General features: G+C 46.3%; 1 protein-coding gene across 1 annotated transcript in view; it reads right to left on the bottom strand.

The window, feature by feature from the left end:
• Positions 1–3997: 3997 nt before the first annotated feature.
• Hcf (Host cell factor) overlaps positions 3998–25298 on the bottom strand; it is a 46945-nt gene continuing 25644 nt past the window's right edge. The window contains exons 9-20 of the mRNA XM_070539092.1: positions 24234–24410; positions 22958–23252; positions 21900–22055; positions 17885–18135; positions 17315–17441; positions 14092–14138; positions 11180–12314; positions 10111–10248; positions 9435–9745; positions 6593–7256; positions 5983–6046; positions 3998–4622 (exon numbers count right to left, since the gene is read on the bottom strand). Of these exons, the coding sequence (XP_070395193.1) occupies positions 4580–4622; positions 5983–6046; positions 6593–7256; positions 9435–9745; positions 10111–10248; positions 11180–12314; positions 14092–14138; positions 17315–17441; positions 17885–18135; positions 21900–22055; positions 22958–23252; positions 24234–24410 (3408 nt within the window). The 3' untranslated portion in view covers positions 3998–4579. The remainder of the gene's footprint in view (positions 4623–5982; positions 6047–6592; positions 7257–9434; positions 9746–10110; positions 10249–11179; positions 12315–14091; positions 14139–17314; positions 17442–17884; positions 18136–21899; positions 22056–22957; positions 23253–24233; positions 24411–25298) is intronic.

Raw genomic sequence — 25298 nt, 5'->3', positions numbered from 1 at the left:
CAGTTTATAAACTGATATTGCCAATTATCTGGTGTCCTTCTTGTGTGTGTGGAGGGCATAAAGGTCCTGGCAATGAAATGGTAGTATTTTCGTTTTGCTGCAGTTGCACACAAATGAAATTCTTTGAAGTAATGCGACAGCGATCTACCGGCGGAGAAGACCAATCCACAATATAAAAATAATTGCTGGTTTCAGATCTTCCAATTTACTTTGCGCTTAGCTACCATCTGTTATATTTTTCTTTTTGTGCTCTTATAAAGAAGAAAACTCCACATTACTACAATATCAACAACCGTACACAAAATAGACTGGCTTTGAAGCTGTGACCACGCACCGCACTTTTCTGCATTTAGCACATGTAGTATTGGGCAACACGTTTGAGCTAAATGATTAGGTTTTCGGTCAAAGCACTGTGACAGGCGGGAGAAACTCGTTGTCATGCCCGGTCGAAACAATACCATCTGAAATCTTATTTACTTATATTCATTTTTGAAAAATCACTATAACCGTTTATACATTTGCTTCGTTTGAGTTATATTCTAGCTTGCCTCGTCAATCTCAAAAATCTATTCTCTTTTCGGGAGACGGCCTTCGTGAAAAACGACGCAACATGACAGTAAAACATCCAGCAAGGCTCTATCCAATGATTGGCGAAATAGTGCGCTGAGAGCGTGTCGACTAGCGTGGGAGTGAAAGTTGAATTATGATAGTTGTCAGCTTGTTTTGCCTCTAGCACGAGCGAGTAGTGTTAGCAATGACATTGGTGCAAAAATGGTCAGCTCAGTCTGCGATTTGTTCATGTGATCTCCGCATTGAACGTCGCAGTTGTCACTTCTGTACTTCTGTGAGTACTACTGTGACATTATCAGCCCAGTGGGCTGGGAAGGCTCGATGGTAGCTCACCTTGAGGAGTATTAGGTAACAATTATTAATATACATACTTTGCGATGATGAAAAAGATGCAGAAACACCACTGGTGTTGTCTAACTATTCATAAACAGGCCCCCAAATTTCAATTGGCCCACCCCCAAACATTAGATAGGCCCACCCCCAAATTTCAAGTTGGCACACCCTTAAATTAAAATTGGCCCACCCCCCGATTTTAAGTCGGCCACGCCCGATTTTTTTTCGCCCAGCCTTAAACTTGGAGTTGGCCCATCCCCAATTTCAACTGGGCCACCCCTAATTTTCAAGTTGGTCCATCCACGAATTTTCATAAATCGTTCCCCAAAATTCCAGTCGACGCACCCCAAAATTTAGGTTGGCCCACCCCCATATCGCCCCCAAGTTCAGATTGAGCGACCCCGAGATTGCCCCCAGATTTAGGTAGGACCAACCCCATATCACCCCCAAATACAGATTGGCCCGCCTCCACAACACCGCCAAATTTATATTGGCCCACTCCAATACCACCTGCAAATCTAGGTTGACCCACCCCCATATCAGCCCCAAACTAATGCTGGCCCACCCCTCGATCACCTCAAATTTAGGATGGCCCACCGCAAATCATACCCCAATATAGGTTAGTCCACCCATCACCTAACCCCCCCCCCCCCAATTCAGCTTGGCCCAGCCAAACATCACCCCCATGGTTAGGTTAGCGCGTCCCCATGTTACCTTCAAATTTAGGTTCGCCAACCCCCATATCATCCTCAAATCCAGGTTGGCCCACCCCCCTATCAGCCCCAAACTTAGCCTGGCCCACCCGTCTATCACCTCAAATTTAGGATGGCCCACCGCAAATCACTCCCAAATTTAGGTTAGCCCCCCTACCCCCCCCCTCCATTCAGCTTGGCCCAGCCCCGTATCACGCCCATGGTTAGGGTGGCCCACCCCCCATATCACCCCCAAATTTAGGTTCTCCCACCCCCATATCATTCCCAAATCCAGGCTGACCCACCTCCATATTCCCCCAAACTTAGGCTTACCCACCCCTATATCACCTCAAACTTAGGTTGGGCCACCCCCATATCAGCCTCAAATTCAGCTTCGCTTACTACCATTTCACCCCAAATTTAGGTAGGGCCACTCCCATATCACTGCTAAATTCACCTTGGCCCAAATTTATGCTGATGCCACTTCCAATTTCAAGTTGGTCACCCCAACACTTTATATGACGACCTATATATTTATATGGGAAATGCGTCAAGCTTTTGGCGTTACAGGCACGATATTGCACGATTTTGCTACCAAATTGCAGGGGTACTCGACAAAGAATGCTGCCCATTAAAAGCAAATGCACCGAACGAAGGACATTTACTCAAATGGTTTTTTACGGCCACACCTACGGATTGATACCACTTGGCTGTAGGGAACACATTAACAGTAGCTACTAATCCAGACGCTGCACATCTCCTAGTTGGAACATTTCTTATTTGGATGAATATTTAGAAATAATTAACGTTCTGGCAGCGACTCAGCCTAGCAGACCCTTTGTTCCACAGGAATGTTGCATAGGCATGGCACTGGCGACCGGGTAACATTGTGGCACAGCTGGACGTCATTCGCTCGGAGTGTGTGCCATTAAGGACAGCCGAAAGTCGAAGAAAACGGACCTTCCAGAAGAACGCAATAAGAATAGCCATCTTGTTCTTGCAGGTTCCACGCTACAAAGCACGAAAGTTTTTTTTTTTTCGTAACACAAAGCCATGCGCAAGCTTCTAGTTATGTATTCTAATGAATAAAACCTTCATAAAAGCGATGAATTAACAAATGAACACGATACTGCTACGTTTTATGAAGGAAAAACAGAAAGCATAATATTTCAAGAGCACCACTGGAAAACCAGAACCGAAAGCAATTCTTGAGTTTTGTGTTTATGCCATTTGGTAGGAGACTATAATCCCTATGCGGCTTTCAAATAATGCGCTGCTGAGAAACCAAAACCGAAACCGAAAGCAAATCTTGGGTTTTGTGATTCTGCCATCTAGTGACAGACTACAAAACTAGGTCGTATGCTGCTTAAAAAAAAAGAAAACCGCTGTGAAGGGGGAATCGAACCGCGGCCGCCGTGATGCGGGACGAAAGGTGCTCGGTATTCTACCACTCGGCCACGGTTACCGAGGCTTCGCCGAGGGGTACGCTCATGTTGTTATAGATACCAAGGCAATTTTCACGACAGTGTTACAAAAATCACTTTCGGGAACAGTCTTACGCCATATGTGGAGAGTCGAGAGAGGCATCAATCGAAAGCTGAGTCTCCGGACTACTTACGCTCCACTGCGTATTACGATAGACTGGATAGTTTTATTACAGTCATCATTCTTGCCTCAAAAATCGAGCACAAATTTTCGTCGTTTCCATAGGCTTCCATTGCTAAAACTTTAACTGCTGTGGGAACAAAATTTTTACGTGCCATAGAGTGATCACTGCATTTGGCTCGTGTGGACTGTCTTCCAGAACACGTTTGTCACCTGCGTTTTTCAATAATCGGCCTGCAGCTTTTGTTATTCGCGAAAAACCCGCTCGTTCCATTGAAAACGCGCTAGCTTCGTGCCGGGCCCGCTTGGGGCGCTAGTTGGTACGTGTCCAGAAAAGCTGGATATGAACATCAATTTGGAATAGTGAATATGCATATGACAAGCAATTTCCGTGGAAATGTACATAAGAAAATCGGAACATTTTTTTTTAATCACATCTACTTGTAGATATTTCCTCACTAAACTGTTGCATTTTGTTGGCGTTTTATGTACATAAATTTCTTCTACCCTCTTTCTTGTTTGCTTTGTTTTACCGTCTGCATTTTAACTTCAGAGGAGGTTCCAGCTATGGTGATTTAACCTGGCGACTTGCTCCTGTATATGCAGAACTTTGTATAAGTATTTCTTTGAAAACAAATGGCACTCCTGTGCTTGGCTTTATAAGCAAGTGTAGCACTTGTATTGCGGCTACTTTGTGAAATAGAACGTGCTAAGTGGCTTCCTACATCTTGACGCCATTTTTGAAGGCTCGCTGTACTGGAAGCAGTACCTTATGAAGTGACCAAGTGAAGCGAGAATGAATAGTCTACAATGGCTTTATTTCCTCACAAAAAGAAAAAACAGCGATGATCTGACAGAAGGCCTGGGCGCCACCATTCGAAGTTGTGTGTGTGTCTGAAGGAGGAAGGGAGGGGAGAATGTCCAGACACTGCGCCAGCATCGTGCAAGCCTCGCGCTAGTCAGCAGAGGGTGACTATACAAAAATGAAAACCGTCAGCAGCAATGCCTGCATGTGCATGGGTGCATTGTGAGATGGGTGCTTTGAGCTGCGATGATAAGACATAAATGGGAAGAAAAAAAAATAGAAAGCTTATTTACATAGCGCTGCCCATCTGCAGGGCATGAAATTGGGCTAACACCACAGGGGCCCATGCCACAGAGCCCTGTTTGCCCAAGGAAAAGACCTGGGTGCAAAGCGGTGATGCTTATATACAACCGCGGGGTCACGGAATTGGGACAAGGGGGGGAGGGGAGAGGGGGACCATTCATTTAAAAACGTCTTCAGACTTGATGATGATAGAAACAACTGATGATAGTAACACGGGCGTTGGTGGGTTAAAAGCTGGCAAATAAAACACGCCTGGTCACTGCCAGGCTGCTCAGGAGTCTTCACTCTTTGCCTTCTTGGCTGCTGCTCCTTTCCTGCGGGAAGGGACAGAGACAGGTCACCATGAGACAATTGGTCAAACATTGCAAGACTGGCATAACCTTTTTTATGGCACATGCACATAGCTTCTACCAGCACCGTGATACAGGTACCACTAAACGGCCGCTATACTTAGGCACAAGGCAACCAAAAGTTTGTATTTCAAGTATAGCTTATCATTGGTTTCACCAGTGATTTTCACTGGGCTTTAATTAAGTAGTTTTCTTTAATATGTGTGCCTTTTTCTCAAACATTCATTCATTACAGCCTAAAAATAATACCAGCAGCCTCCCCAGCAATATCAATAAAGTGAAACTCGTGTATTTACGCTATTCACATTTGACCATACTACACAAAGCTGCGAAATTTTTGTGGACATGCAGCTTTGGCATATTGTGGTACTACACTTGCAGACTAGGCAATAAGCAAAAGTATATTCAAATATAAATTAATATCAAGCAAGAAAAGCTCAGCATAGGCTTATTTCATATGTACGAGGGACATTCCGAAAGTTTCTTCGTGTATTTTCACATAGAAGCTTTATTGCCAGAAAAAAAAAAGTACACCATGGCATCATGAACTATACACTTGGCACAATTTTTCTACATAGACTCCATCGACATTGAGACATTTGTCATAGCAGGCAATCAGTTTGAAGAAACCACTCCAGTACAGTAAAACTCAGTGCAGCATGATGCCAGGAATTGTCGTACAGCCTGCTCCACCCCTGCATTGTTTTGGAAGCGACGTTTCAAGAGTGCAGCTTTCAATGCAGGGAACCGCTGCCCATTTAAACTGGATAACAGCATACACTTTGATTGGGGACCCCGTTGTCAGCACACGTCTGTCTGTCATCATAACTTGCACTCAAATAATCTCACAACCACCGATCTGCTGCTACTCTCTCTTCTTCGGTGCTCTGCATATGCATCATTACTTCTCCTCTGACGTTCCTTCCATCATTGAACCAGCAACAGGCATGGGTTCTTATGGTGATTGTTTGTTTCCCCTGGTATACCAACAGCACTAGGTCACAGACCTATCAATACCCGATTCACGTGAACTGATGTGTGGAAGACAGAATCGCATTGAAAACAGCAAAGCATATCTGATAAATGTACTGTTTTTACTCAAATCTAGGCCAGCCCCGATTCCAAGCCAACTCCCAAAATTGACCATGACAACTCCCCTTGTTGAAATGCTGTCTCCAATGACATCCCTTGTTCGACCACCATTGAACGCTGCCTCAATGTTGTTTGTAGCTTGCACCCAAATTTCAGTACTCTGTACCAAGAAGCAAAAAGTAGCCCTGATCCCTACTTGCCCCTTAAGAGATTACAGGTGTCTTGGGCTTACCCATCAGATGGCGGTCGTTTCGTAGCCGCTCCAGCTCCCCGGCCAGCACTCAGTGCCACACCATCTGAACAAAGAAAATGTTATTTCCAACTATGCTTTCGCAGCTCAAGAACAATATGCTTTTTTTTCTTTACAACATTCAAAAATCATGGCAACACACCAGCCATGTATTAGGCATAGCCCACTTCCTAGAGCACTCACAAACTGGTTCCATTTCAGAGCATAGCAAAAAAAAAAATATAAGCAGGCGGTTACACAGAAATTACACCATGTCACCATGCAGAGCTCCTACACATTTAGAACATCCTACATATCACCTTTTGTGCAACATCAGCACGATTTTATGCCAATGCTGTGAGACTGGTTAGCATGCCTAGAGGCAAGTGCAGAAGAAATGCATGCTTAAAAAAACCTAACACACAAGCAGTACATTTGAAAGGGAAGCCGCACAATCAATAAAAATAATGCGGCAAGCATTTTCTTTTTTTCATTGGATACACCTCCATTACAATGGCTTGTGCCTACATGCACTCTGCATTTCCCTACACCATGCCATAACAGAATTTGCTACTCAGCAACAAGAAACCGCCATGAATGCACCACCACGTACCTTGCAGCCACCGGACCTGGGTTGCTGGACCGTACCCCTTGTCGTTGCGGGCCGCAATGCGAAATATGATGGCTGGCTTGCTGGTTGTGTCCACATGTGCTGATGCCAGGGAGGCTGTGGCCACTGTGCAGGCTGCCTGGGGTCCACAGTAAACTCGCACAAATGCCAACTGTGATGGGTTCGAGGTCACAGTCTTGGCAGGACCTGCGCCGTCACCCGTCGTCGCTGACCGCACTGCCAGGTACACCGAGTACTCTGTCACGTCCCCGGGATTGCCCTGAGGTGCCTCCCACGAGAGATGAGCGCCGTCGGGACCCTTACTGATCTTGATAGCCGAGGGTGCGCCAGGGTATCCGGGAAGGCATGTCTTGAATGCAGACACTTCACTCCAGGGGCCCCGGCCACATGCATTGATGGCAGCCACGCGGAACTTGTAAGCGGTCCCAGGCAGCAGTTCCTGCTTCTGCAGCATTGAATGGGCACCTAGAGACACAACGTCCACATCTGTTTCATCCTTTCTTTGCTGCTCCGACTGTTCCGAAGGTAGGTAGAAGTGTGAAACCAGGCATGACGTCTCCTTGAACACACCCACGTCGAACCACATGCCGTCACGCTTGCCGCCGCCAGCTGATGGTGGTGCAGGTGCCGTAGCTTTTAACTCCACCTGTGCATGTGGCAAGCATATTTGTTAACCCCAATGGCACATATTCACAATGCGCCAAACAGGACGCTCTATTAGTTCACAACCAACAAATCTGCTGTCTTAACCACTGCTTTATATTTCACAAAAGCCGACACCTTCGCCTAAAAGCTGCCCTCCACATCTCCTGACCAATCTCTGAAACCGAAGTGTAAATAAAATTTTGAAATGCAAGCGAATTCCTGACATCACCTGACACCTGAAATCCTGAATTCCTGACACCAGTGCTGTGTCCAACCATGAGCACACATTACAAAAATACAAGAAGCAGTAGAATCTTGTTAACTCCAAGGGGACTGGAAATTTATTCAAATGAAACGGAGTTCAGACATAGGAGAGCCCCTTTAAATACAGCACCTAATCAATTGTGTAGTACAGCACACAAACGAAAATCATTACTAGGGTCACATTGAAAGTCTTGTGTGCTCCATAAGCACACTATGTCACGTGCCCGAAGAAGCTGACAATCGTCTAACCTGGTCGCAACACATTGATAATGTTTGTGCGTCTGCTCGACGTAAACTCGGCCTACTAAGACAAGCTGAAACATTCTCCTCCATCTCTGAAACAACTGGCATTCAACACACTCGTAAGGTCGCGATTAGACTATGCTTGCGTCGTCTGGGACCCATTCACGAAAACAAATATTAAAAAACTGGAAAACAAACAGGCTTGCCGTCCGCTACATATATAATTGTTATGGACGTTATGACTCCCCCTCTCAATTGATTAATGAAAATAATATTGCCACCCTAGAATGCCGAAGAAAGGTAGCACGCCTAACATTCCTTTTCCGCCTTTGGAAAAGGGAACTACAACTTGGTCATACACCCTGTCTCCAGCTGCTACCAGCTAGAGCTACCAGAAATTATCACCCCGACAAGATAACCCCTATTTTCGCGCGTACAAATTGCTTTAAATATTCTTTCTTTCCTAGAACAATAAATGATTGGAACTCTCTGCCGACCGATGTATTCCTGTCCAATAACATATTACATGCCACTGAAAAACTGCATTTCAAATAAACGTGTGACCACATGAGTACTTTAATGCGTGTTAGCATGAAAAAAACAACAACCTGTGTAAACTGTGTAAACTGTTACTGTAAATATTTCTTTCCTTTCAATTCAATCCCTTGCATTGTATGCTTGTAGAATGTGTTTTTCTGTAATTATATCATCCTTCAATGTACCTCATATGATTCAATGTATTTCATATTTCATATGCACTTCTTTTCTTTGAATGCATTTAATTACATTACTGTATGAACATATTCCCTCCTGCCTGGGTCACAAGTTGGCCTGCAGTATTCTGTATTTAAAAAAAAAAAAAAAGACATGCGAGGGTGAGCCAAGGAGGATGGTGGCTTGGTATCAAATGTACCATCCTCCCACATGCCCGATGTGAAAGGTCACGTGATTGAGGGCACCGTAACGTGATCAAGCAAAGCACACTGTAGCATGATCAAGCACCCGCTAAAGGGAGGTGGGGCGTGTAGGTCAGAGCACGATAATGTGATCAAGTATGCGCTAAGGTTTTCTTCCCGATTTTTCTAAGCCGGATGGGAAAGGAGGGCACACGTCACACTGCTTGCTCCAGTTTGGTCTCGGCTTCCTGTGCATCTTTCCTAGCAATTTTTACAGCTGGTGACATTATAATGACTAGGTACACATCCACCTATGGCTTGGATTTGTGCGAAAAGTGGTCTACGGGCTAACAAAAATGTTTCTAAACAAGCATTGCATGGTTTTTGGAGTTTTAATTCACGTGAGTCCCTTCTTATTCAAATATATAGGACTTCACAGGACCAACAAGGAAGTTTTTGTCGATTCGAATTAAGACATCTTAAATTATTGGGATTTCCTACTAAATTGAAGGCTAGCTGGCAATGAACATTTTTGGGATAGTGCATACATGCAGCAATGGGCGGAGTGGGCCTAAACTTCTTTCTCCCATGGGACATTGCATTTATTCATAACTGCGTTTGACATTTTTAATCAACTAAGCACACTTGTGCAACCACCCGCCACAGGTTTTCTTGAATAATCAAGTAATGCACACACAGACGGTAACCATGGCACAAACCAGCACTTTCTTGTGCGCGACTCCCAAAAGTGGTCAATTGACCAAGCAGCTGCTTACCGGCGGCTTGACGTCCTCTTCCGTTTTAATGGAAGCCGCTAGGCCATTGGTGGCAGCAGCCGCAAGCACTGGAGCTGGAGCTGGAGTTGGAGGAGTGCTGCTTGCTGTTGAGACTGCTGCCGATGCTAATGTGGTCAGGGGGTCCGCACACATTGCAGACTCAGCCCCTGCCACAGTAGCGGCAGTAGTAGTAGGTGTAGCAGGTGTAGCGGCAACAGCAGCAGCAACAGTAGCAACAGTAGCAGCGGAAAGAGCAGCACCAGCAGGAACAGTAGTGGCTTCCGCAGGTGGTTCAGCCTCTGCCGACATCACTGCACAGGCGCACAGCACATCTCACCCACTGTTTGCATACACAGTACCCACACTGAAATCATCTTGATCTTAAGGAAAAAATCGGCATCCACACAGTAGCATGAAGCTACGAAGAAAGAGCATCTGTATTCATCAGAAAGGTTTCACAGTATGCCTTTCTGAGGCAACTGTTTTCTCAACTAAGCTGGCAAATAGGCTAGCGTACCTTGGACAAGCCATCTGCCCATGCCACAGATCCATAGTTTACACTAATTATTGCATCCCAATTAAACTCGTAACTTGTAAGGCCCGTACAAAACATGAGGAATGGGGCGCACATGATTTAGACCGGAAAGCAAGCAGCTATACAAGAAAGGCCACTTGCCTCCATCAGCTGCTTGTTCAGCTGGTGCTGGTGGTTGCTGAGGGGGCGGATCATCTACACACATCTGGTCCGGAGGCAGTGCACCAGGCGTCTCCAGAGACAGGCCGCCTGCGGCCGACTCCTCACCTTCACCCTCGGCTATGAGAAACAGATGCAAACAGAATGTCAGCATGCAAATTTGGCACACCTGTAGCTCAGGAAAAGCACCAAGAAGCAATAACAGTAACAAGCTGGGTTAGATGCATTCTTCGAGAAGAATGATGAAACACATAGACAGGGTTTGTGTTGAATGATTTCGCTCAAAGGATGCATCCTCTGAATCCAAAAAGCAACTGCCTGCAGCAAGGTCAACGAAACTTTGCACAAGTGTTGCTAAACCTAATTCTTTCAAGTCTTCATCGCAAGCATGCAGTGAGTAATGTTAGAGAGGTTGTGTCTCCTTACTCGAAAAAGATGACAGGTGGACTTTAGCTGCATCAGAAATGGCCAGGACAGCTATACAATTTGAAGAGTGAGGTTCTTAACCCTTTGAGGGTCGAATTATTTTGAAAAAACCACAGCTTCTTCATGCTTCAATCTAGGTGCCCTTTTGTTCAGAGGCCAACAGGATCCAAGAAAAGATTCAAGTGACTATACATCCCTGCCACACATACTGCATATAGGTGGATGTGGTATTAGCCCTGCCAGGCAAAAATCGCACATAACCTGCCAGATGCAGGCTTGGTGTGCACAGGGCTTGTGCACTGCCAAACTGCTGCCACAACTCGCACTGCATGCTAGAACTTTCATTTTGTTCCCATCCATTCAGTGCATTTTATTGTGATAGCAATTATATGAGCATTTGAGGCACATTCATGGCAGTGGCAGTGCGCTGTCCTGCTATCGCCGACAAGTGCAGCGACAAATGACAAGCGCATGTAAAAAAGTGAAGGAGACTTCTCAGCAATGCTTTTTGTCATAGTAATCCACACAACACAGACCGCATTATTTGATTCGATAGAACAGACTGCCCACACTGCATTTCAGATCATACTGACCACAGTGACGGTAGAGTCAGAGATACACTTACGCTTTTCTTCTTCCTCTTGTTCAGGTGCATCAGCAGGGGCGGCATCAGGGGTGCCAGATCCCTGCTCTTCCGGTGGCTCATCACCCCCTCCACTAGAGTCCGCTGGTGGAGGTGGTACTGGTGGCTCTTGTGGGTCATCTCCCTGCCCTGGTGGTTCCTCCCCTTCTCCTCCACCCCCACCTCCACTGTCAACCGGTGCTGAGTCATCGCCCGGTGGCTGTCCATTTTCACCCTCGCCCCCTTCGCCCTGGTCCGAACAGGCCACTACACACACACCCAAGCGCATGGGCACAGGCCGCAGCAGGGACTTGTTGTGGAGCACAGGGGACACTGTGCATGGAGGCTCTGGGCTGGCACAACGGGGCTGCTCTGGTGAGTCACAGTCCTCTGGAGTGCCACAGTGGATGCCATCTGAGCATGGTTTAGGTGTGCCACAATGAACACCATCTGCACAAGGCTCTGGTGTACCACAGTGCATGCCATCTGTACAAGGCTCTGGTGTACCACAGTGAATGCCGTCTGTACAAGGCTCTGGTGTACCACAGTGAATGCCATCTGTACAAGGCTCTGGTGTACCACAGTGAACACCGTCTGTACAAGGCTCTGGTGTACCACAGTGCACACCGTCTGCACAGGGCTCGGGTGTGCCACAGTGCATGCCGTCTGTACAGGGCTCAGGTGTGCCACAGTGGACACCGTCCACGCAGGGCTCGGGTGTGCCACAGTGCATGCCATCTGTACAGGGCTCGGGTGTACCACAGTGGACACCGTCTGCGCAGGGCTCGGGTGTACCACAGTGAATGCCGTCTGCACAGGGCTCGGGTGTACCACAGTGAATGCCATCTGTGCAAGGCTCCGGTGTACCACAGTGAATGCCGTCTGCACAGGGCTCGGGTGTACCACAGTGAATGCCGTCTGTGCAAGGCTCCGGTGTACCACAGTGAACACCATCTGTACATGGCTCAGGTGTCCCACAGTGCATCCCATCTGTGCAAGCTTGGGCAGACTGGACTCCATCGTCACAAACACCTTCAGCAGTGATTTTCACAGGCACCATGGTGTCAAGCAAGGCCTGAGCAGACTGCATGGTAGCTGGATCTGTGGTGCTATCAGCATCAGTCTCCATAGGAACTCCCTGGAAAACCAGCCGAGGATTCGTCAAATGCCAAACATGCCAGTAGCAGCAAGAAACAAAGCAGGCTGCACACGAAGCTTGCTCGTGAGAAACCCAAGTCCATAATAAAACAGGACAATAACTGCCCAATTACCCACAATAAAGGAAAACTAACAGCTAAATCCATGCTGCCTCAATGTTTCCAGCTCACTTGTCTAGAGAAGACAGCTGAACAATGCCTTTACAAATCTCAAAAATATTTATAGGGGCCCTCCCTAAGCCCTATAGCAAATTTTGGTTATACGATGGACGTTGTTACGTGTGCTTTAGGGAGCGTTCTGCCGCAAAAACTTTTCAAATAGGCTCATTAATACCCGAGGTAGAACTATTCCAGTGCCGCGACCACATGATTTCAGCAGGCGACTCCACTGCCAAGCAAGACTGCCAGCAAGCAAGCGAAATTCATTCCCTGTGTTCTCCCATACCGGACCTCAAGGATCGCGTGACGCATACGTCACAGGGCCCGCCTTCATTTTTCTTTTTTCCCCAGCACTACGCATTTCCGCTGACGGTGTTGCGCGCGAGCTGTTCTCTCGTTCGCGCAGCACACGATTTTGCGCGCTGTGCACAAGGAAACACGACTAGCAGTATAATTCAGTGCTACACGAATACTGAGGCAGAACAAGTGGATCACAGAGCATGATCAGGCACTGGAGCACGATAGAAAATGGCATAGTTTCGGTACCTACGCACGTGACCGCACGACCGCGGGAACAAGCAGAAGAACCGGAAGTACATCTCTCTTCCTTCAGTGTGAAGTAAAACAAAAAACATGCAGACATTCTGTTTGTGTGTTTTATTATTTCTCTAAACTTCAATTTGTCAATTCAAGCAACAGATCGCACAGATAACAGATATCGCGAATAATTCTCGAAGTCACGTGTCACTACGAGTAACATCACACTGTGGACACGACTATGTAGGTGCAGGGGCATGACTACGTCACCGTCCGCCTTGGAGCATGGCGGCAGCAAGGAAAAGGAAAAACGGTGTTCGGTTTGAGATTTCAGAGCCTTCCATGGCACGTAGTGATGCAATAGTTTGCAGACACGATCGTTATAGCTCAATATATGCCCTGGGTTTGTCAGCTCAAAATGGCAAGACATGGTGAGGGGCCTTTTAACTTTTGTCAAGGTTGCTTTACAACAGCTGAAAAATGTAACTGAAGAGTGTTTAGTATTAACTGTCATGCACCCGAAAAGCCAGTTATTTTTACACCATGCCTGCATCACAATTGAAATTTTTTCTCAAGACGGGAATAATCTGTGATGCCATGACACTTGGCGCACTTTCAGCGTGCCTTAGTATTCTGCGACCCAAGCAACCTACATGCGTAATTGTGCTCCAAGGCAATAACACACACAAAAGTGTCCAAAGTTATCAAAGCAATCAATGGCAGCCAGTGGAAGCAGCATTAATTTCCTACATGTTCCCTGCTGGTCAGTGGCAGCCCAGTTTTAATCCCATTTTGATGCTGGGATTAAAACTGGCAAGCACTTTACTATACTACTCTTCAGGCACTAAGGCTCACCTTAATATGCTCGAGTTTTTTCCTGCCTTTAAACTACCAGTCATTCCAAGAATAAAATGTTTTGTCCTAAGTCAGTGCCAGAAACAAACCTGTGCATTTGACACTTTGTTAATTCTGTGCAAGCCAGCTGCTATGCGTCCTAAGAAAATGATATACCACAGTATTACTTTATACCCTGTGTGCAAGGCAAAAGCCTTGGTGTCTCACCTGCAGATCACTCTCATCAAGCACTGCATCCACAGCTGTCGGCTGAGCTGCGATAAAGACAACAGCAATCACAAATGGCATCAAGTAAGTTAATTACCAGTGCCACTACATGTCACAGGCATCCCTAACATGCCTGCTCAAATTGGCGCTCCTAAAGTTCATATTGCACCATATTTTGTAAGCCATACAAATAAGAAACAAGGATCATTATTCTGAAGTTCAACTTTCTGAAGTTCAACTTTCAACGGAACAACTTTCTGAAGTTCCTGCTTGAGTGCTTTTTTATATTATTGAAATAAGAAAAACGAAATGCAAGCATTATAAAAGGAACAAATAAATTAGTACACTTGGCAGCAGAGGCTATAATGAGATAAAGAAGCGAGCAAAAGAAAACACCATGTGAATGAGCCAAGTTCATAAACACACTGCGTGAGCTATCTCGTGGCACATAGCTCAACCAGTGTATACAGAACTGTTTGTGCACGTACAGTCCAAACCACTAAGTTATTTGTTTATTTATTTATTTCAAATAATGCTAACCCCAATGATAGGGGCTGTGGCAGAGTGGCACAAACAATATAAGGAATACATAAGAAATATGTAATTTGACTTGTCACACACCATGCTGCCATACACCACAACGAATTGTACAGTTCTGCAAAAAGTGGTCATAGTATGAGTAGCTGCCAATCGCCAGTAGCCTATGGAAACGGTGACGTACAGATATTGGCACAGCGCTGTGTTGCTGCTTGCCGTTTATTATGTACGCGCCGTGCAAAGTGAACTGTAGTTGATTTCAAATCGCTAAGGCCCGAACTGAACTATAAAAGCAGTTTAGCTGGTCCTAACTGCTTGCACTTTTCATTCCACGTCTGCCAGTAGCTTGCACACGAACTCGACGGTGCCAGGCCTAACCTTCACTGAACAGGATCAACATCAGGGTGCCTACCAAGTTGACATTTCCAAATTCCCCGAGTTTTCCAGGTTTTCCCCGAGTGCCTTTGCAAAATTCCCTGAGTGACGCAGAACTACGTTTTGTATCAAACGGACTGAAACCATATCGCCCGATGCTGCCACTCTCTAGTAAGAATACGACAAATTTAAAAAAAAAAACAACTTAGTCCAATCTGAATACTAAGGAGTATTGTTTATGTTATTCAAAAAGGTTAGTAAAATGCACAGCAAATAAAATGTATCCGAAAGAAATTACAAATCGATTCGGACATTCTCAAATATAAATAAAAAGGAGATGCATACAGAAGCAAATATTTTCGAATGCGAGCTATTTCTATTAATTGATAGCAAGCTCAGTGGTATGAGGCCCAAACTTTGTCACAATTTAGATTCTCTCTCAACAGCTTGTAAGTCCTCAACTGTCCTGACATACTCTCAGCCCGTGCACGACACCTCAGTGTTGCGTTTCACTGCTTTAAAGAGTTTATTTTGGTTTGGATAAGGGACACCTGCATCTCGGCATCAGCCAACACTTGTTTTTAGCTCAAGCTCCTTCAAAACAGTGGCAGCACGCTTCCTTTCCCATTCATTCCTCAATGCATAGGTCCTTTCTATTCTTGTCCTCCTTCCGCCACTCATTCGCCCCACGGACCATTTGAAGCATCTTCTTGGTCAGTTGCACAGTCCACGTCTGCTTTTTTTAACTCCCTAGGGGCCGCGAAAACGTCTGAAAAATCAGCCAGTTGGAAAAAAATAAATGCATGTCATTTACTGCCCTTAAGGGCTCAAACCATCACAAGCACATTCATATGCCACCATTAGGCATACCGGTGCTCGTACTGTGACAGGAAATACCGGGTGCATGCGTGTATAATTAAGGAATAGCTTGTTATGCTTCACTGCAATACTTTTGCGTATGCTTCACCAAGCAACATTTCTTTACAGAGGCGAAGCTAACTTTCGTGAACCGGCATAATGCAATGCACCGTGCTTTCCAAGCTTCTAAGCCAATCGTGAGGACCACGAAGGCGGAGTCCGTGCCATTGCTGACAGCAGCGATTTCGTTCAATAAAAAACACAGCACCCAACGGTAAGAAGCTTCACAGCGAATGTCGCAGCAACTAGGCCTAGCTTTGCCGCAGTGGTGGCTATAGCTGCCAGCGGATCTGCGTGCGAGAGCACCGGTTCGAGGCAGCCGAATTGTATTGAATTGAATTTCCGGACTTCTTGTTGAGACCGGAAGTCCGAAACAGCATTAACTGAAGCCACCACCACCAGCATATTGATTATCTCACTGCCTCGAACCAGCGCTTTCGCACACACATCCACTGGCAGCCATAGCCGTGGGAAAGCTAGGCTTAGCTACTTTAACATTCAATACCGAGCTTGTTGCTGTTCGATGCTCTTTTTGATTGAAGCAATTTGGCGCTGTTAGCAATGGCCTCGACTACGCCTTTATAATCCTCAGCAACGGCTTTGATGCTTGGAAAGCAAGGCGTATGGCATAGTGGCGGTTCCCGAAGGTAAGCTTTGTCTCAATACAATAGTGTTATGCGGTGAAGCACACCACAAGTAGGAAGGAGCCATTGTCACTGGGCACACAATGCATTCCTTAATTGCACCCCCGTACACCCGAAGTCTCCTATCACAGTAGGAGCCACTTCTCGTGTTTTGTCTGCACGCATCACCTTTTCTTGCAAAATGAATCCTTACCAACTAGCTCAGCTTTCTGTCGTTCTAAGGAGCACCGATACGCCCAATAAATGTACTGGCAGGCCTTTAGTTGTTTCAGACATGCCTGTGGCGATTTGAGGCCTTAGAGGTAGTAAAAGGCATGCATTCTTTTTTTTCAGACTGCCCGATTTTTCTGACACTTTTGTGGCCCCTAGGCAATCCAAAAAATTGGACACTGACTGTAATGGATCTTTCTAGTTAAGTTCTTACAGATCACTTATGAGTGTCCGACTGTGACAAGCAACTTCGTTTTCCTTTCCAAACATGGGAACACATACAAAATAAACATAAAGGCTCTCTTAACGTCTAGCGGTTGAACAAAGCACAACGCGATATTGCAAGAGGTGCTGCTGCTGCCCCCCTTTTATGTCTCCAGCATTCCAACTTCCCATAAACAGAAATTAGCCTGCAGCACACAAAAGCATAGCCTTCGAATTCATTTCCATTCTTCTAAAGGAGTCATTGCTGAGATGTGTGATGTGGATACTGCCACACACAGACTAGAATTCTAATTTTAACTACAGCAGAAACTTACCAGCAGCCTGGACAAGAGCTGAAGAGGGCAATGTCGTGTAGGTAACTCCACCACCAGCCGAATCTGGCTGGCCAGTAGCCATCAACATCACCTTACCACCAGCAGCTGGCAGGCTCCCACCCAGTGCCTGCAAGCCAAGCACAAACACTCAACAAGGCCTACTTGTTTGTACCGCAGCGAGTGACAATTTCTGCTGAAAGATTGGGTGCCCACCTTCAAGTCAAGGAGATTCAGAAAGACACAAACTGGATTGGTGGGGCTTACATAAGGGGTGACAATTCGGGCCAGTTCGTTAGACACGCTGGAACGTTTATAAAGCGTTGACAAGTAAAGAAGAAAAAGAAACAGGACACATGCAGCGCTTCAAGCAGAACACACAAAAAGGGCAGGAGGCGTTTCCCTCACTTCTATGCTTTATCCTTAGATGCACCAGTTCTGCTATTTTCCGAACTCGCAATTCTGCTCTAGCATGTGTGCTTCAGGCAGGGAGTTACACGAGGAAAGTAAAACGAAATGAAATACATCACAAACATGCAAACAGTGCCTGACAGCAAGATAAACTCTAGGTACCTGTGTGACCACATTGAGTGGGGCAGATGGCCGAGTGTTCGAACTGGTCGTCGTCACAATAGTGAGTACTTTCTGAGCAGGGCTCACGCCTGGCTTGGTCTGAATGGTGATGGCTCCCCCACTGGGTAACAATCCCTGGGCAGGCAGTGCCACAATCTGTCCGCCTCCGGCCGCTGCACCCCGACCTCGACCAGATGGCATGGTGATCGTAATAGGAGTACTGTTGCTCGTCAGCTGTGACAGACCAGGCCCTGCAAGAAAATCAAACGTGGATTACACATCAACAATGCAAGCACAAGCGATTCAACCCCGCAAATCCTCAGTTTTACTGGGTTAACAGCGAATAAGGTAAATTACCTCTAAAAAAAACAATTCCAGCTACCATGTGTATGTAGAGCCAGTTAAACATTGAACTGGCACGGAACAAGCAAGGCATTTCATTCGAGAGGGACCTGTGTTACATCACCCATAAGTTTAAGAATGTTGCCAGCTTATCCTGCACAAAGCCTATACCATGCGACACAAATGGTGCCATGCAAGTCTGCTAGTTCTCATAGGCACAGGGGTTCCTAAACTGCGTTCTGCAATTTACCTGGATTCCTTACCTCAAGAACCACACATTGTAATCAAACTTGACTATATCAAACCCATTTACATTGAATTATACTGTATATCAAACAATTTCTGACCATGGTATAGTTACTATAAGGATATATAGTAATGATTACGCTTGCATCGAACAAAAATAGCAGCGACCCCTGCTATATCGAACACAAGCAGCGCACAAGTGTGCCCAGAAGTGGGCTCTCCTTCGCTACGGCAGGGCAGCACAGCTCCATTCACCCGCTATCCCTACCGTGACCGTGCCACATTGGGAGAGTCGGCGACACCCCCCTGCAAAAAATGATCCCGGCCCGCCTTCAGTGCATGCTCAGACAGCCAATCGGAGGCTCTGGTGCCCTCGTCGTGCAAGACCGAGTTGCCATGCTGCTTTTCTCATTCATAGTGTTCGCGTCTTGCGGGCCTTCTCCCACTACGTTGCCATGATGGCTAGTCCAAAGCACACTGAATTTGCCTTTCGCCGTGAAGCTCGAAATCGTAAATGGAGTCGAATGCAGTAAAATGTGGGATATCGCCACAGCATACGAGATTCCGATGTGCACTGTCAGCGCGATCTTGAAGAATAAGGGGAAGAGTAGGGCTAAAGCAGACAAACGACCCGGTGCCCGTGGCGCCTGAAGCGTTCCCATGGCCAGGACGTCATGGCAGCAGTGTACCAGTGGTTCATCCGAAATTGCTTCAGACGTGCCAGCTTCCGAGTGCCCGGTGATGACCATGAATATGGTTATGAGTGCACCAAAGCCATTGTCGGTTTCGCCGAAGTCTGGAACGAGCTGTCAATTTCCAGAAGCCATTGACGAATCAATGGTTGACGAGTTTGTGAGTGCGAATGGCGGTGTTGTGACCACGAGAGAGCCTGAAAACGAAGACTACATTGCCGACATCGTACCGGACACAAGTGAAAGCGGGCACAATGAGGAAAGCAATGAGAATCCTTTGCCCACATCCTCCGATGTGATTGGTGCACTCGCACTAGTCCAGCACTTCTGCGTAGATGTGGAAGGTTGCGGCTTCTGCTGATCCGATTCTTAAGACATATGGAGAAGTGCAGGCTGTCGCAGGCAGCAAAGTTACCCAAGCAGAAGATGCAGGACTATTTCATGCAAAACTAAGCTATAGTCGGATACAACTTTAGAAAAAAGGGGGCGTTTACTCCTCCAGGCGGATGCACACGAGCATCCACCAATGGGCGCGCACTCTGGACCGACGTCATGCGCCGGACGGCCGTTGACTTCGCCGCTTCGGTCATGTGGGCGGGGCCTCCCCTTTTTTCTAAAGTTGTATCCGACTATAGTTTCATCAATAAAGTGCTTTTATAAATGGTATGTGCTTTTATGACGTCCAATTCTTTAGCAGGCTTATATATGCTCTATATTGAACTGATAAGCTTTTTTTTTTTTTTTTCGAGCATGTCCGAATTTTTGGAGTCCGAAAAATCAGTTGGTGACTGTACAGAAATGCACATGACAATACATATGGAGTGGAAGTTTCATTAATTCATATGCACGAACAAAGAGATCTTCCTTTGAAAAGCTGTGCACCACAATCTCAGTTCACACTACCTTAGCACATATCCCCTTCAGCGGCGGTGTGTACATTTGTACACATTAAATTTGGCGCCACGTCGCGCGCCCACCTTTCCTTCAAATTGGATAACCCACCACGTGAGCATTGAGACATGCTTCCTTAGTGGACAGCTAGCGCCATCTAGGTTTTTTACGGCAAAGCACAAGTCAAAACAAACATTCAAGATGGGCGCCTCTACCTTTTACGGATCGGCACGTGAGTGCACTCCGATAATTCTTGTTTTTTCTCGTGTAAAGTTTGTTTACAAAAATGATATTCATATCAGCTTAACACATATGGTTATGGCTTGTCGCAAACAACGATTTTTTTCGGTTTTTGTTAAGGATGGCTTGGTGCCGTGCAGTCAAATATGTGTGTGTACAATTGTACACAAGGCGCCTCAAGGCTGTCTCATCAGATCACTTTACCTGGACATTTTATTTTGTTTCTAACGGGTAATGCTGAACTTATACGTATCTTTTATGCATTATAGGTCTTAGAGACCGTTCAGAATGCCGGCAAAAGGCATCGACGACGTCGGCCCAGGCTCTTTTGGCCAGAGTTGCTGACGGGAACATCTCAGATGAGGACTTCTCAGACGATGAATTCGAAGAATCTGCCGAAATTGTGGTAACTTTGGCCACTACTCAAAAGAAATTTTATATTTTGCTGTTATTTAGTTCTATAACTTTTTCGTCTATAACTTTTGTCGTCATTGTTCGCTGGCACGACAATGGTCCAGTCAACATGGTCCCTACAGTTGTAGGACTAGGCAACATCACTAAGGTGAAGAGATGGAGTGAAGCTGCCAAGGCACATGTCGACATCGATTGTCCGCAGGTTATCGCGGGCTACAATCAATTCATGGGTGGCGTCGACAAGCTGGACTTTTTGATGTCGCTCTATCCCCTCAAAGCAAAGACGAAGAAATGGCCAGTAAGAGTTATCTCCCACTTCATTTGCTTCGCAGTGTGCAACAGCTGGCTTGAGTACATTCGCGACGCGAATGCAGAAGGACTGCCGAAAAAGGAAGTGAAAGATGTTATGGCATTTCAATCAGACATTGCACGCAGTTTGATTTCAAGCAACAGGACTGCGCCAAACAGAAGGGGTAGACCAAGCCCCAGCTCTCCAAGTCCTGTCCGAAAATCACATGTCGGTATGCCCTTGCCAACAAATTCCACAAGGTTTGATGGCAATATCCACTGGCCTATTCACATCAGTGCCAACTTCCCGCAAAGGTGCCGAAACACAGGCTGTGCTTCAAAGTCTCGAGTTTGCTGTCGCAAATGCGGTGTTTTCCTCTGCCTAAGTGCCACAAAGGATTGCTACTATTAATTTCACGTCAAAAAGTAGGATCCGTCGAAGCAGGCAAGCTGAGATGCATTGTAAATACACTCTTAAGTACTTTTGCCAAGTTACCAGCACCTGAGAACAGTTACTCCTTGTGTAAGTGGCCGTCAAGATAATTTACGTCCTGGAGGCGCCATGTGTACAAATGTACACATCAGAAAAATTTTTTGTTGGCTCAATAAACATGTTTTCATTCATACCACTGAGTTTGGGTCGCTATTTAGAGGCAATATTTGAAGTAACCACAATTTTCCTCCGTGTTTTTCTTAATTCGCGCCTGAAGGGGTTATTTGTGCACACATCTCACACTTGCATAGCTGGTTTGCATGGTTCGCCAATTCTGAAAGTTCAGACATTGTGCAGAATAGTTTATGAAAAGGCAGCACAAGTATAGGAAAAACTGACCACAAACAAACAGGCAAGCTGGTAAGGAAGAGATGGCAGCAGCAGTGAAAAAAACAGTGGTTGAACTCACGAGAACCAGCAGCTGTAGTCAGCAGTGTAAATGCTTGCTGGCCAGTCAGACCCGCTGACGAGACCACAATCATCTTCACACCACTCGGCGAGGTGACTGAGTTTAGCTGGCCGCCGGCTGACAGTGGGAGCACGTTGACCGATGTTGTTTTGGCACCTGCACGCAATCAAAACAGTGTCGACATGCCAAATAACCGTGTGCAATTACAAACAGGTTAGTATCATCATAAGGTAAGCTTTGGTATGTGGCAAGACAAGACTCAAAAATGAAAAGGTAGCTGGCAATTTCAGCCCGAAATTCCTTTAACAGCTCCCCATGACAAAATAGATTTTGGCAACACCCAATCAGGCAAATTAAGTGCTCATCAATAAAACAATTATGCTGCTCTCAAAAATAAGCAAAGCCTAAGCTTAACAACTTTTGTGAACTATCCTTGCATGCCAGCACAAGAGCTTCGCCAGAACCTAGTTAGAAATACTGTCCAACCTCAATATATCGTACACTGAAAACATATTGAATTATTGTGTAATCAAACACTTACTATATCACCTTGAAAATTGCATGCTTTTTTTTTTCCTGAGTGGGGTCGGACATATAATGGATAAATCGAAATGACACAGGTCAACACAGCAACCACAACCACCTTATAGCTACGTCGCTCGTGTACTTCAGTTAACTACTGGCGCAGCTATACCGGCTGCGATACTGACTTTGCTTCATTTTCAATTACAAACTGGCTCGTTTTTTTTTAAATCCTCAAATCTAAGGTGACCCTAGAGCTTGGTATATGATTACTTGAAAAAAAAAAACTATCAGCCTAGATCCGAATAAATACGGCAAATACTTTGTGTGCAGCTACAGGTGAGCATTTACTGCACCACGATTGGTTCATTGATTGATTTGTACAAGTTCTTTATGCATTTTTTTACGTGATCTTACATGTTGAATTCTGGCAATATCGAACTATTTCGTGATCACCGCGATGTTTGATGTATTGAGCTTCGACTGTAGTATGTTCAAGCATTCGTTCTTTCTTAGAAACAACAGCTATCTCTCACCTTTGCCAGCCTCAACTGTGGCAGCGGCAGTGCCCACCACAGTTGCTTTCCCCTGCGGATGAGTGGTCACCACGAGGATGCCACCAGGACCCGCCTTGGCGCCTGCCTGTGTGAGCAGCTTGGCGGTGCCTGGCTGGCCACCCGCCTTGGGTGCAGCTATCACGATGGTCTGCTGTTGCTTGGGACTGCTGCCCACAGTGGCAACAGACGCTGGCGAGCCAGGCTTTGCCACTGTCACCATGTTGCTCGGCAGTGTTCGCAGGATGGTCACCTTCGGGCTGGTGCCTGCAGCACCCTACACACCCAAGCAAATTGGGCACGTTTGAAACACAGATAGTGAAGCTATGAAATGCTTCGTAAGCAGAAGCTTTCACCACACCCAGAGCATATGTAACAACACTACTGGTGCCATGATGACAGTAGTGCTCGCTACTTTCTAGCTGCACTTGTGCAAAACATGAAAAAAAAAAAAAACGTCAAGGAAAAAATTAAATTCTGGGGTTTCATGTGCCAAAACCATTATCTGATTACGAGGCATGCCATAGGGAAGGGCACCGGACTACCTGGGGTTCTTTATCGTGCACCCAACAACATTCCGCCTTCTATTGGGAATGCAGACTTTTTTCTAGCGACTCTTACAGTTTACTGATTTGCTTTAAAATCCCAATGCAGCACAAGCACCATGAGACGCTGTAGGGTAGAGGTTCTGAATAAATTTAACCACTTGGGGTTTTCTGACAAACCCATAGCTCAGCTACTAAGCAATTTTTGCAGTGGGCCCCGAATGGAACATGGCTGCCATGGCTGGGAATCTAACTTAAGCTCAACAACAGAATTCTACAGCAACTGCACTACTGCAGCAAATGCAGCAGTATGCGATATTGTGCTTTGTCTTAGATACTATGCACAGAGAGGTTGGAGCCATCTGAGCAGACATCAGCAGATGAGAAATCACCTAGGCAATGAAAATGGCTTCTGCTGAGGCTCGCGTCTGTACAAGACCGATTTCTCACAGGTTCTTGAGCACTGCCAGCGAGCAGACCGAGTTAAAGCTTTGCTATCGCCTTTTAGTAAATCATGTGCTTCCAACCAACTCCCTGCGGGAATAATACTGACTGGAAAGCTCCAGGTGTGCTTGGACGCTGGGACAATACCAAAAACTGCGCATCGTTTTATGACAAAGATCGGTCTTTTTAAATGCACCTGTTGATGTCCCTCTAACTAGCTGTTATCAGTGAAAAACCAAGCAGACATTACAGACACTACCAAGACTTACCGCCAGACCAAGCAAAGTGGGCTGCTGCTGTGCCTGCGAGGTTGTGATTAGGGTGGGCTTGGTAGAAGTCCCGCCTGCTTGTGTGGTGACCAGCTTGACAATGGTGGCGCCCTGGGGGATCACCTTGCCCTGTGGCGACGCCTTGCCAGCCTGCTGGATCAGGCTCACCTTGGGCATCTGAACAGAAACACACACAAAGGGAAGAGGTTAGTACCAATCGAGCCACTGCCAGCTCACCGACCAGTCCAATACATGCAGGCAGTATTCTCGAGAGATCAGGCTTGGGAATACTTTCACTTCAGAAGATTTCCATGACTAGCACCGGGTGCTCCAGTATCTGCAGGCATCAGCATTCCTGGCCCAATGCCAAGCACACTATCATAGCAGGCTGCCAGCAACGCTGTTGCCTGTTAATGCCAACATGTCCGGTGCTAGTCACACAAAACATCACAAAAAATGAAAATATGCCAAAAATCAATTGTTTGAGGATGCCACTTCTGCATGCAAGTGGAGTTCTGCTGTTTAAATCTGGAAGCTCAGTTTTTTCACACCCGTCACAATACAGTGGAACCCCGTTCATACGTTTTTCACCGGACCGAGGAAAAAAACGTAACAGCCGGGAAAACGCAAAAGTGAGGAAAGCTCCAAAAATGAATGAAAAAGTGCAGCTTCAACTATAGACAATTTATTTCCAAAGAGTGCGCTTAGAAATTAAAAAAGTCTAGAATGGTGGCTTGCCGTTTCTTTCGCTCGCTAGAAATCACCACACGTTTCTCAATAGCCTGGAAGGCTGCATTGCTGCCAGCGTCGCTGTGAGGTGCGACGTACCTGCGGAGGAGGTCCAGAGCCACGACGGCTTCTCCAAAGCTAGGATTTGGCAACTCCCCGGCATCATGCGGCTCGTGCTCCTCGTCGTCACCGCGCCACGGCAATGGCAACGGACGAAGGAATATCCGCGGGAAATTTCGCCCTCTTTGGCGTAATCATGCTAACGAGGTAACGATTGTTTAGTATTACTGCGGAGCGCGCGTGTCCGAGCAGCCCGATTGCGCGCAGCGCGGCGTG

The sequence above is a fragment of the Dermacentor albipictus genome, chromosome 5 (assembly GCF_038994185.2).
Source record: "Dermacentor albipictus isolate Rhodes 1998 colony chromosome 5, USDA_Dalb.pri_finalv2, whole genome shotgun sequence".
In the NCBI taxonomy this organism is placed as follows: domain Eukaryota; kingdom Metazoa; phylum Arthropoda; class Arachnida; order Ixodida; family Ixodidae; genus Dermacentor; species Dermacentor albipictus.
This window is presented reverse-complemented; position numbering and strand designations above follow the sequence as displayed.